The sequence below is a fragment of the Tachysurus fulvidraco genome, chromosome 25 (assembly GCF_022655615.1).
Source record: "Tachysurus fulvidraco isolate hzauxx_2018 chromosome 25, HZAU_PFXX_2.0, whole genome shotgun sequence".
In the NCBI taxonomy this organism is placed as follows: Eukaryota; Metazoa; Chordata; class Actinopteri; order Siluriformes; family Bagridae; genus Tachysurus; species Tachysurus fulvidraco.
Genome location: NC_062542.1, coordinates 13,122,929 through 13,136,207, shown reverse-complemented (window position 1 = coordinate 13,136,207; position 13,279 = coordinate 13,122,929). Strand labels below are relative to the sequence as shown.

The window sequence follows — 13,279 nt, the reverse complement described above, 5'->3', positions numbered from 1 at the left end:
TTCAGTGTGCTCAGTGTAGTGTGTTCAGTATAGTGTGTTCAGTGTAGTGTGTTCAGTATAGTGTGTTCAGTGTAGTGTGTTCAGTGTAGTGTGTTCAGTGTAGTGTGTTCAGTGTGTTCAGTGTAGTGTGTTCAGTGTGTTCAGTATAGTGTGTTCAGTGTGCTCAGTGTAGTGTGTTCAGTGTGTTCAGTGTAGTGTGTTCAGTGTAGTGTGTTCGGTGTGCTCAGTGTAGTGATGATGCTCGGCTTGGTGCTGGAGTTCATGCTTGTGCTGATGAAGGTGATGTGGGCGATCGCACTGGCGGCTTTCCGCTGGGTCGCGCGGCCCCGTGAGAAGAGCGTGAGCGGGCAGGTGTGTGTGATCACGGGCGCGGGCGGGCAGCTGGGACGTCTGTTCGCGCTGGAGTTCGCGCGCCGCCGCGCTGTGCTCGTGTTGTGGGACATCAACAGCCAGAGCAATGAAGAGACCGCAGAGCTCGTGAGACAGATATACCGGGAACAGGAAACGCACGCGGACAGAGAAGGTAAAAACACACACACACACACAAACACACACACGTGTTATAATTATGTTCTGTAACTAGCGTGTAACATGATGCACATCAAACTTTAGTAATAAACACACACACACACTCGCACACACACTCACACACACGTGTAATAATTATGTTCTGTAACTAGCGTGTAACATGATGCACATCAAACTTTAGTAATAAACACACACACACACACACACACACACACACTCACACACACGTGTAATAATTATGTTTTGTAACTGGCATGTAACATGATGCACTTTAAAACTTTAGTAATAAACACTCACGCACACTCCCACACACACACACAAACACACACACACACACACTCTCTCTCTCACACACACACACACACAAACACACACACACACTTGACTGTTACTGCAATTGTTATATGATATCTGAACGCACCTTGTGCATTTAATCCGGTCCATAAAGCACTGTAACGGTTTTCACGGGATGATGCCTAGTTTTAAAATATCACGGTTAACGATGATAAAACCGTAGTAAATAAATGTTTAAAAAGAAATCGTTTTTGAATTTGTTTATGTTTTAGGAGGATGTTTTAGAATAGCTTCCCTATAAAATATTTTCTATTGCCAGTATTTATTACATCGTCATTATATAGAAGACAGAGTCGCTGTGAAGAAGAAGTGTTTAGCCAGAAACAGGTCATTCATTTGGTTGATAAAGATGCTAGGAGGCAGGAGATGTAAGGTTTAATTGCACAGGAGGCCCAGAGGCTGTCTGATCAACGCCATGACGTTCTGTGAACCCATAAGATGCTTACAGGTTTATTACACTGTGAAATTCAACACACTCATTAATGTCATTGCGGATGCCTTAAAATATTGCAATTCTGGAAGGTCACTCTCACGCACACAACAATATTGTAAACCATGCCAAAGCTGAATATTCAAGTGTGTTTGAGAGCAGGTAGAAATTGAGCGACTGCTGTGTGTTTGCACGTCAAGCAGGCGGTGTGGAGGAGGTGCAGCCATTCAAGCCACAGGTGTACACATATGTGTGTGACGTGGGGAAGCGGGAGAGCGTGTACTCCACAGCGGAGCGAGTGAGACGCGAGGTGGGCGACGTGGACCTGCTGATCAACAATGCGGGTGTGGTTTCTGGACAGCACCTACTGGAGTGTCCAGACGAGCTCATCGAGAGGACCATGGTGGTCAACTGCCACGCGCACTTCTGGGTGAGTCATACATCATCAGTGTGAACAGTTACATCGCAAACCAAACCATATTTTAAAAGATAGCGTCCAGGAGTGTAGCCCGTAAACTTATGCGGTTAGAGCAAAATGTGGCACAGAGAGTTACTCCTTTAGAAACACATAACTCTTTTATTCATCACACTTCATCATTACATTTGGTTGGAAATAGAACTGCCATTTCAATGTTACTGTTTATTACGTAGTCTCTGTCCTGTTGTGAATTACGTCTCATATCTTTTATTTGGGGTATTTGTGCTTTCCTCTTGAAAGGATGTTTGCCTTTTGTTGAAACCAAACGGCTGAACCTAATTCCCTTTGTCCATTTGCAAAAGAGCAAAGACGATCCCTCACGCGGCCACATCACAGAAAACGAAATGTCGACGGATAACTGAGACTATGGTCTTATAGCGTTTCTAACTCCAGCTCTGTTTGCTTTTATTAAGTATGCGTAAAAGTGAGTTATACATATGCATGTAAGAATTCCTTCATGTCAGAATAATAATATTAAGCAAAGTAGTCGTTATAATCATTTTAAATAATAATACACTTGTGTTTTTTTCCTGATAACCATCTATCACACCCTAACTACTGGCACTTAAAGTGATCTTTGAATAAGAATACGAGTAGGTGCAGAGAGATGCACCTTAACTGTGAAGTTTACTGTAAGTCAAGAGTTTTGGGCATGATTACTTAGATCAAGATTATATCATATAGTCAAGGTTCTGCGAGTGCACGAGCTCTATGTGGAAGAGATAGTTCCAATACATTGTGTTAATCAAATACCATTAAGCCCTTTGTTTGGAGCCAGGAGCGTATTTATAACAAGTTTGGATGTGCAGGGTGTGTGATGGGTGTTTATTTGTGCATTATTTTTGTCTCAGACGTCCTCTGTATCCTGGACGGGAGGAGGCTGCCCAGGCTTCTGTTTGTTGTGGATGTTAGGTGGTGCACTATTTATCTATTATTGTTCTGTTTGGGACATGGCCCCTGACTTTAGGTGTAAGTGTTGTGTTGTGGATTTGGAATAAAAGCTTTTGGAATAAAGAATGACAAAACAGTTCGCCATTTATATAACTGGCATGATACCATATCGAACAGTACACTTAACATCTGTTTGACTGGTTGTTCATAGTACTTTGTACGTGTACACTGAACACATACCGTTCCCAGCGCTGTGTGTGATCACCAAACCCCAAACCTAATAAAAACTCCAGATTGCATAGCGTGTTAGGTGATTGTGTTGATTGTAATGTTTTCACATCACAACATGCACGCGATGATGAAATCCTTTAATCAGAACAGAGCGAGTGCGTCGCTGCAGCTCAGAGGCACAAAAAAGTTCCCACTCAGCAGACACAAAAGGCTGACCGGCCGGCGTCTCACAGGAACTTTCCCCGCTTTGTTAATTAAAAGCCCACTGGTGGGGACATTTGGAGGTGGCTTTTTTCTCCCTAATTGAGCTGGTGTTGGTAAACAAGTGTGCTGTCTTTCTCCCCCGCAGCGCCCTGTGGAGGGGGCAGTTTGTGCAGCACCATGCTGAGATGAGCTCACACGTTCACAGGGAGGATCTGTTTGTTTATCGGTCTGACAGAGTTATTGATGGGCCATTGGAGAAGAGTGTGAAGGTTCAAAGAATGGCACACACACACACACACACACTCACACACATTCTTCACACCTCCACAAAGTGATCGGAATTAATTGAGTGATGTTGATTGCTTGTTACACTGACTGCAGTAGTCTCCTGTTTTATTTAATGAACTGTCTCAAATCGCATACTGGGTTTTAGTACTAGATTACAGTGAGTAACTCAAATGCACTACATTTACAGACTGTATATAGCACTAATCTCTCTTGTTTTACTTAGCTTAGCTGTATACTTATAATAAAAGATCCTATGGAGAGACACTTCAATAAAGTCAATGCAAGCGAACTGTGAACGTTTATGAAGCCTCATAAATAGCCGGTAAATCTTTTCAGATTTTTATTTTTATTTTTTTTTGTCTATAGGCCTTTTAAACATCAAAAATAAGATGTGCATTGTCATTTTTTTTATTGTCATTAAGCACAGACGATGAAAGGATACTTTGGAAAATGACAGATGAAATTATATTTTGAAAGGAAATAAAATAAAGAAATGAGGGACAAAATGTTTATTGCAGACTTTCTGGGCTTAAAATGTGCAGTTGTTCCTGAAAAGGTCAATTTAATGACCACAAACAGTAGTAATAACTGTATAGCATTCATTTTTATTTACAATGTCGGATTCACAAATTGAGCTTTTTTTTGTTTGTTTGTTTTTGTTGGTCATTCAATGGTTATAAATGGAGCTAAAACATTTTCAGATTATAAGTGTTGCATGTGTGTGTAGTTTGGACTCTCATTAAGGTTCTGCTTGTGTTTTCATAAGCACTTTGTGTTGTGGTTGTGAGATGAAAGCATTGTGTGATGAATGGAGACGTGAACAGGCCACAGAGCAGAGGATGTGGTTGGTTAATACCACAAAACCTGCAGCACTTTCTCTCTGACACACACACACACTTGTAGTAGCAATTAGTCACTACACGTGTTAGATTTTTTTAAATTCCTTCTTCTTCTTTTTTTAAATTCTTGACCATGTAAGAAATTACCGCTGGCTCTTGGATTAACTGTAAATGGCTGACAGGATTTTTTTTTCAATGCATGTAGAGAAAATTTTCATAATAAATCCAAGTTGCCAGTGAGTTTTATATAGTCAAATATTTGATTTGGTCGATTATGTAAGGAAAACTGCTTTGTTACAGAAGCCACACAAAACATCGATACAATCGATAGCATTTTGATGTTCTGAACACATTCAGATTAAAATGATCCCGTTATATGATTGGGCAATACATGTACAACATAACAGCAGTGATTCATATACCGTATGTCCCGTATGTCCACACACAGCTAAGCAGAGGGGAGAGACAACATGACGAAACTAGTGTAGAATGATATCTTCACATACCTAGGTTTCTAACATGGAGAGTGAAAGCAAACTGAGACCAATGTAGCCCTACGGATATTGACCCGATCCCAATTCTCAGTGTCCGATCTGCACATTCCTAGTTTTAGATTTCAGTTTCCGTCATCCTCGGTCTAAATAACGAGCTGCCTCGGCTCTGCAGCTCACAGCCACCGTGTTTGAAACAGCAAAAGTGAGACAAGCCCGTTAACCAGATGGAGCTCGTCTTTACTACCTTATGGGAATGGAGCAGGAGGCAAAAAGGAAGTGATGTCATTATGTGAGTGCCCCGAGGAGGCCCCACTCTCTTCACAGACTCTAAACGCAGCTGCACGAGAGAATCACGGCCAGCACACACACACACTCAAAAACACAGAAAGAAAAGTGGTAAGAATTGTGTGCGTGTGTGTGTGTGTCTTCCTTCCATCTGGTTGTACGTGAATGTTTTAATTTGTGCAGAAGAAAACCAGAACAAAAACAACGGATGTGAAAGGCTACGCTGTGCCCCAAACCGCATTCTACTCTACTATACAGTACATCAAAATAGCACCTTATTGCTGTGTTATTGTTTGGTGTCCCAACTCGTGCTGTTGAGATCCGGAAGCGTTTCATCCAGCAGTACACAGCTCGTTACTCTCCTGCTCCATAAACACATACATTTGTTCACTTGTATGAGCCATGGAGTGTAACAGCAAGTCAGCGTTGTCTACCATGAAGAATTTTTAGGATGAATTTACTCAGAGAAAAGCATAATGGGGAAGCGGGTGCTGTGTTAAGCTGGGCTGTAACGGCGAGCCGCTGTCTGACCCACTTCCATCACAATCGCTTATTGTTCAGATTAGTTTGACGAGATGCCAAGCAACAGGAGCCAAATTCTCCAAGCGGCGCTCTCACCGAAAAAAGATCCGACCAGGCAGAAGAGTCTCGCTCCACGCTTTTCAGCTCCCACACCTGTGTGTGTACAATATGGCCTTAAAATGCTCGCAGTGAAGTTTATTTGAGTGTTATTGCCATCTTTCTTAATTTGGAAGATGATTAGTCCAGACTCAGTGTTTTTTTTTTGTTTTTTTTAAATACCACAGCGCCTCCGAATCCGGCGCTCAAAAGCGACTCTGTGACTCGTCGTAATTCAAACGATTGCTTTATTTTAGAGCGTGCATTCTTATGTCGTATCATATCGTATTCTGTATCATATCGTATTCTCACAGGGACTTAAATGTCAGATTCTCCACATAGACAAATAATGATTTGAATAAAAACGTGTTATTTAACATAAGAGTAACATACGTGTGTAGGTGACTTTATTTAACATTTCTTGAACGTCCGCAGTTTGTAAACAGGAACTTTTTTGAGTTGCACTTCCTCTGTATCGTGGCGATTTGTGCGTTTTTTATCTTCCGAACTTTAAATGAAAGATAAAACTCGCAGCTGGATGTGCTGTTATAGGAGAAGCTTGACATTTCTTTTTGCATTACTTTTACAGCACAGTTATAACCGAAGAATGAAACAAACACCTGATGAAGAAAAAGATGATTAGCACACTCATTCGTCTTGTGTAACAATTTTCTCTTGGTCAGGGTTTTTTGCCAATCCCAGGAATTGCTTAAGATGACTTTATTTATTAATAGACTTTAAATATGTTACACACAGCCTGGTTTTTCTATAGAAAGTATTTCTAACCCCTAAAAATAGAGAGCAGCTGATAGATGACTAATAAATATGTGAGGGAGGGAAAGTGTGTGTGTGTGTGTGTGTGTATGTGTGTGTGTGTGTGTGTGTGTTTAAAACTAAAGAAATTCCAGTAACTTGTGAGATTGATGTTTTTAAAGGCTGTGTGAGCTTGTACCATCCCAAACGCGTTTATAAACGCTGACATCACTGAAGCGCTTGCTCTGCTCTTCTTCACTCCACTGCTCCCTGCCTCCATAAATCCACCGCCTGCACGGCTCCAGACAATTCACCGTAAACTGATTTTGTAATGCTTTCTGTCAGCACGGTGCAGACCCGCCTCGTCTATCCCACTCACCGAGCGTGTACCTTGCGGACGTTTTTCATCTCCGTCATATTCGATTGCGGCTATCTTCATATCGTCACGTACACGATCATTTAGTGGCGATAAAAATAAATAACTATAAACTATAAATAAAAAACTATAAACTGCTCAACATCAGTGATTTGGGTTAAAAGTGTTAATGAAAAGTGTTAATGAAAAGATATTTCAGTAAACTAACACTGCTACAGACGTCTAAATTAGGCTGAAAAATGTTGGTCAGAAACTACAATGCAATATTAGGTGATCACATCTATGATCAGTCTATTACTATGAAATGTTTAACACCATGTACACCAACAATGCCGTTATTTTTTGTACAAAAAAAAATGCACACTTGTTGAGAAGAACTATCAGTGTCGATCACTACGAGATTCCCAAAAGCCAAATTCGAAATAAAAGCTGTAACTCAAACTAAACGCATATCGATTGGCAGTTTTTGCACGCAGCAACACTTTCTTCACTGGACACTGGAATCAGTTCACGTTGACTTCAAAGAAATATATCATGTTGTGTATGTTAATGTGTACGATACGATATAAGTTATAAGCTGCTTGATTCCCATTCAGCTTCGGGTGAAGTGTGTGTCACGTGGTATACAGTAGTTGGTGCCGTACCATGCTTCGTAAATCAGGCCAACTATCTGATAACGAAATGCTATTTTTCTTATCAATTTTTATTGACTTTGTAAATTGGCTCTTGAAGCGTTACACTGAAATATTCATTTTCATTGGCTCGAAAATCCCTGGCAGTTTTCCGAGTAGGAAACCCTGATAACGACACCCTTTCATACGCTGATGCAGAGCGACCTTTCACTTCACTACACAAATGCAAATCATGCACAAAAGTACACAAAGTGTGAATGACCACGTATCGATTAGCCACACGTGTAAAAGTACAGGCCAAGTATATTGACATATTATAGTCAATACACATGGGAGAAATAAAGCTATTTGAAAAAAGGTTAACATCTCTATAAGCATGAATAAGTAATATGTAGTTTATATCCGAGACAGCTAATAATATTTATGACAAGCTTGTGACTGATGGTCACACAGCCGACACTAAAACATACCCGTTAGCTACATTAGACTGGCTGCTCTAGTGCAGAACTACAGAAGTCGAAAAATATTTTCATTTTTAAGTAAACTGTCGCTTTAAGTGTTCATAAAGGGGAATGTCCTTCTAAAGACTTAACTTGGATGTTTGCCTGCATGTGAGTGTGTGTGTGTGTGTGTGTGTGTGTGTGTGTGTGTGTGTGTGTGTGTGTGTGTGTATGTGTGTGTGAGAGAGAGAGAGAGAGAGAGAGAGTCTGAGTTGTGCTGTGTGAGGGTGGTGAATGAGAGTGAGTTGTTCTCTTGGCTGAAATTGTATCCTGCAAACGGGATCGGTGTGTGTTTGTGTGTGTGGAAAGAGGAAACGCTGGATAAACCAGAACCTTTCTTTCGTGTTTCTTTTCCAAGTCAAACGCGTCGGAGTTGTTTCCCACATACGTGTAAACGAATCTCTCGGGTACATGCAGGAGCAGAGCGGTCACTAACAGCCGTCACTCCCTCACTCCCTCCGTAGGGCGAGTTTTGTTTAGAATCGGTGAATTATTATCAGAGGGAGGGTGGAAAAACACACGGGGATCAAAGCATTTTGGCAGAGATGAAGAATGCAAGGAGAATAACCCCATCTAATAATCCCCCCCTAACCATCTTCTCTCCCCCTTCCCCTCATCTTTCTGCCCCCACAACCACCCCCTCTTGTCCTCTTTCAGACCACCAAGGCTTTTCTTCCCAGGATGTTGGAGATGAATCACGGCCACATCGTGACCGTCGCCAGCTCACTGGGCCTCTTCAGCACGGCAGGGGTCGAGGTCAGTGCGCATGGACACGCACGCACGCACACACACACACACACACACACACACACACACACACACACACACACACACACACACAGCAGCTAATAATCATAATAATGATGAAGGCGTCCATACAGCATCGGCAGGTTCATGTGCAATCAAACCACATTTCACCAGTGCAGCTGTCTCACTTTATATGAACTGAATGTGACTAACTTTATCAGTCTATATGTGTTCTCTCCACCTTTCCCTCCTTGAACACAATCTATAGAATCTTTTAACGTCTCTCTACCACTTTCTGCCTTTACTTTAATGTCCTTCTCAATGTCACTCTCTCGTTTTGTTTCTCATTCCACCTGTCTGTCACCTTCACTTTTTCTGTCTCTCATGTTCTTTGTCTGTGTTTCTCTTTCCCTTTCTTCCTGCCTCTTTCCATCTTCTTTTTCCTGTTTCTCTTTTGTGTTTCAGTGTCGCGTCTCTCTCTGTATTAGTCTCCCTATCGCTTCCACTTTCTCACTGTCTCTCTTTGCCTCAGGGGTATTTGGGCCTCACTGTATAGAACGATCCCACCAGCCCGACCAACCCCCATCCCCTCCATCCCCCAAACACACACACACACACACACAGACATACAGTAAGCTGTTTGTCTACACTATGAAAGCTTCCTATTCTGTCATGTACATTCATGATCTGTCCTTTCATTCATTCATTCATTCATTCATTCACGCTCTGATCCTCCTCTCCACTTTCCCTGTTCTGCCGCCGATTCATGCCGAGTGAGTTAAGCTGCGTTAATGAAAAGGCCCGGCTATAGTAATGTGTGGTGGTGTGTTCAGCTCCTCAGCTCTGCAGCTTGGTGTTGGTTTTCCTCTCCTTCAGGGAAGCGCTGCTCCTTTGTTGTGTTTTTACACTCAGCTTCTTTTTTCTACTTCAAAGGCACCGTTTTATTGTTTTTTATGGCCCAGGATTAATACAGTGACTCAGAGCTGCTGTCGATCTGTGTGTGTGTGTGTGTGTATATATGTGTGTGTGTGTGTGGACACACTCCAAGCCCTTTATCCCCTGTGTGTTTATCTACACGCATCTGTGTTTGGCTGAGCCACTTTCTGAACAGCGGACCACATCAAAACCGTCCCTGCAGCCGTGCACGGCAAAGAATGCTAATGAAACCGTACACGGCTCGCAGTGTCATCACACACAAACACAGCCTGAAGGCGTACAGCGCCGTACACCTTTTTTTAGGGCACAAACCATCATTGTATAAATGGGGTTGGAAGTAAAGTGGAATTTAGAATTACTAAAGACTTGACTATGCCAAAAATCACATGCTATCTGTGTGAACAACTAGATCACAAAATGCATCCAGTGCACTTTTTACGTAGGAAGCTTTGTGGAGTCCAGCAATGTGAGGCTGTGAACACAATCATCTCAAACCGAGACACTGAGCTGAGCTGAGCCGAAGGTCGGCCAGCTACCTAAACATTTAGCATCTCGTTCAAAACCTGCACTATGTGTTTTTGGACACAACACATCGCACCCTACGCCATTACCGCTTTGACACGCTGAATAGAACACAAGTGCATGGTTTGTTTGTGCATGGGTTTTTATGGTTTTTATGTTTGTTTAATTAACAATGGCAGGATTACTGCGCCAGCAAGTTCGGAGCCATCGGCTTCCACGAGTCCCTCAGCCACGAGATCAAGGCTTCGGAGAAAGATGGAATCAAGATGACACTGGTGTGTCCATACCTGGTGGACACAGGCATGTTCAGAGGCTGCAGGATACGGTAAATATCCAATCTGTTCACGTACCTTGTGCCTCGACATGTGACGTCTGCACTCCGATCTAACGAAATAATCAACAAATTGTTTTTTTTTATGCTTTGACAGCGCTGCAAACCTGAATGTTAATGGTGTAACCTAAAGTTATACTAACATACTGTTAGGTCAAGCCCAAAGCAAGACATGTTAACATACTGCCATGTGTGCAAAAGCATCTCCATCTGCAACAGTGAGCAAATTTCATAGCTGAAAAGTCAAAGTGACGCCATTAAAACTGTCCTAAAATGATCAGCAGTGCTGCCAGAATCAAGACATCATTAATATTCAAATGTATTCTGTGACAGATTGTCTTTAGAATTTGGCTCTCATGTGTCCTCCTCTGTCCTCTCCTGTTTTTCTGTTAGTAAGGAGATCGAGCCTTTCCTGCCCCCACTGAAGCCGGAGTTCTGTGTGAAGCAGGCAATGAAAGCCATCCTGACCGACCAGCCCATGATCTGTACACCACGCATCGTCTACACTGTGAACTTCATGAAGAGGTGAGCATGAGCCCACACAGACGTTCATGCTAACATGTTCCTCAGACGTACATTAGCTGTATGTGTATCGCGTAATAAGTTAGAACAATGTAGAATGTTGAAATACTAAACTACTCCAATGCTGTCATTAGTAAGACTATCAACGAGATACTTAATATCGCTGTTAATGAGCCTTAAAGCAAACAAAAAAAAAACATTCTAGCCAGATTTACAAAACTTGAACACTGTCTATGTTCAGTGTGCACTAAATCTTCCAGTAACACACACACACACACACACACACACACACAATAAAGCTTCTTCCTCTTATAGGGTGCCATTACGACATCAGTCAAGGTTCATGTTATACATAAATGTAGATAAACTTGTGAGCTCTCAGGATAAATCTTTTCAGAACATTCCTGAGTTCATTGTTTAGATACAAAAGCATAACATTTTCTCCCTTGTGTTTTAGCATCTTGCCTTTCGAAGCCATTGTGTGCATGTACCGGTTCCTGGGTGCCGACAAGTGCATGTATCCGTTCCTGGCTCAGAGGAAAGAGGCCATGAACAACAACGAGGCAAAGAACGGGATCTAAACAACTGGCTTCACGAAACGACGAGGATACGACCACTGATAGAGAGAGAAAGCAACCGAGAGACTGGGAGAGAGTTTAGACTGGTGCACTTGCATTAAGCAGATGCAAACGTTTACCATATTGTTCCTCTGGAACTAAGAGCGCTGTGGACTACGCTGAGGATTTCCTCTTTGTGTTTGTTTGTTTAGTTCGTTTGAAAGCAAAGCGAGTTTCTATATACCGCGTCATTAGGCCTGAAATCATATGTGAGGTATTCAGTAATTATTTACATCATGTAGTCACCAGCATTATTTAGCGTCTTTGCGAAATATACAGTATGTTACTGTACGGGCAGTAAGAAACCCCCCTATGTCACTTTGTGTTTGTAGACATGCACTGTAATTACGTCATTTCTCTACACTGCCATTATTGTTGTGATTAGCCAAAACCGCTGCCCCACCTCAATTCCCGGAGCAACGCTTCATCTCTCGGACACACGGATTAAATTCAGACACACACAGCCGATGCCTGCGATGCGGTCTGAGCGTATCGGTCCTTTAGCGTCCATCACAATAGCAAAGACTCGTTTGTCACTTTCTGGCTGCTGATGCAAATATTCCTGTAAATATGTGTTATTTTATTTTTCTCTTGACAAAATATTCAAACAACCGCAGACTTATCTTCCAAATTCCTCCTTTAGTAACATGGCAACGTAGAGGTCGTTAAAATATTAAACATATAAATCATTGAAATGTTTCAAAAGCTGGGTGCTAATGTTATTATAGCAAGAATGAATGCTAACTGTGAGGGCATTAATGTTATCACCAGCAACGCTAATCAGTAATCAATAACGTTAACACCACTGATGTCATTTATGTTATGATCATTGCTGGAATTTCATTCTGAAGAGACTTAATGTGTCTTGAAATTAACTGTAGGTCAAATGTCATTTATTCAGCAAGCTTCATCAAAAAAAACTGATCTTTTTTTAGGCAGGTTGAGGTGTGTCTACATTTTATTTAAAAAAAAATCAGTATATATTTTTATTTTTAATCACTGAAAATGCAAAAGAAGCAGAACATGGACTGAATTGTGTGTCTACCACGTCTCTGTCCTATATTTCAACTTCTATCAGATATCAGATGTGGCTCATAATTTGACGATCGGGCTTCGGATACTCTGTATGTCTACGAAAAAGATTCACTGATGGATTTGATGTACATTCCAGTAGGTGCCGTTTGTTCACAGTGACGAGCCTGAAGTCGCTACCTCTTCATGTCTGCCGTTTGTTGACAGTATGCCGTTTATTTTGATGCCTCTTTTTGTAACTTTCAGAAGGAGTCGCATGCCATGCGGATCCCATGTTTAATTTCTCTGCCTAACTTAAATTAATAAACTGATTTAGATTGTGCTTCACTGTCAATTCAGAATGTCCTTCAAAAGACAATGTGATGGGGAAATAACATTCATTACACTAAACCCTGACTGAGGAACCAGGGACATTAAACGTATATTACTTCCAGCTCTATTTTTGCTGTGCATTGTGGGTAACAGACATGGCCACTTGAATAACACTATATAAACCCTCACAATAACTACTAACAAGATGTCTCATTAAAACGGATTTTATTAGGTCCAGACCCTTAAAATGGCCTAATTAGAACACCAAGTAGAGAGGTTTCACTAAAGAAGCAGCACACAGAGAGATTAAGGATGCCAAAGCCTTTAACAAGGATTTTAGGTTTCTGACGCGTGACTAA

The 13,279-nt window shown here is 41.6% G+C and overlaps 1 protein-coding gene across 2 annotated transcripts; it reads left to right on the top strand.

Annotated features, from left to right (window-relative positions):
• Positions 1-102: 102 nt before the first annotated feature.
• rdh10a (retinol dehydrogenase 10a) lies at positions 103-12,930 on the top strand. Of its 2 annotated transcripts, none has more exons than XM_027175882.2 (6): positions 103-523; positions 1,516-1,742; positions 8,559-8,657; positions 10,286-10,431; positions 10,831-10,962; positions 11,417-12,930. In XM_027175882.2, the coding sequence occupies exons 1-6, from the start codon at positions 235-237 to the stop codon at positions 11,538-11,540; spliced, it is 1,017 nt and encodes a 338-aa protein (XP_027031683.1). In that variant the 5' UTR covers positions 103-234; the 3' UTR covers positions 11,541-12,930. The 2 variants fall into 2 exon arrangements, with proteins under 2 accessions (XP_027031683.1, XP_027031678.1); XM_027175877.2 differs by having other exon boundaries at positions 1,513-1,742.
• Positions 12,931-13,279: the final 349 nt, after the last annotated feature.

Bases quoted from the DNA above. Each gene is read 5' to 3' on its own strand.
- rdh10a (XM_027175877.2), top strand. From the start codon at position 235: ATGATGCTCGGCTTGGTGCTGGAGTTCATGCTTGTGCTGATGAAGGTG. The intron at 8,658-10,285 runs GTCAGTGCGCAT...TAACAATGGCAG, and splicing joins TCAGCACGGCAGGGGTCGAG to GATTACTGCGCCAGCAAGTT. The intron at 10,963-11,416 runs GTGAGCATGAGC...CTTGTGTTTTAG, and splicing joins ACTGTGAACTTCATGAAGAG to CATCTTGCCTTTCGAAGCCA.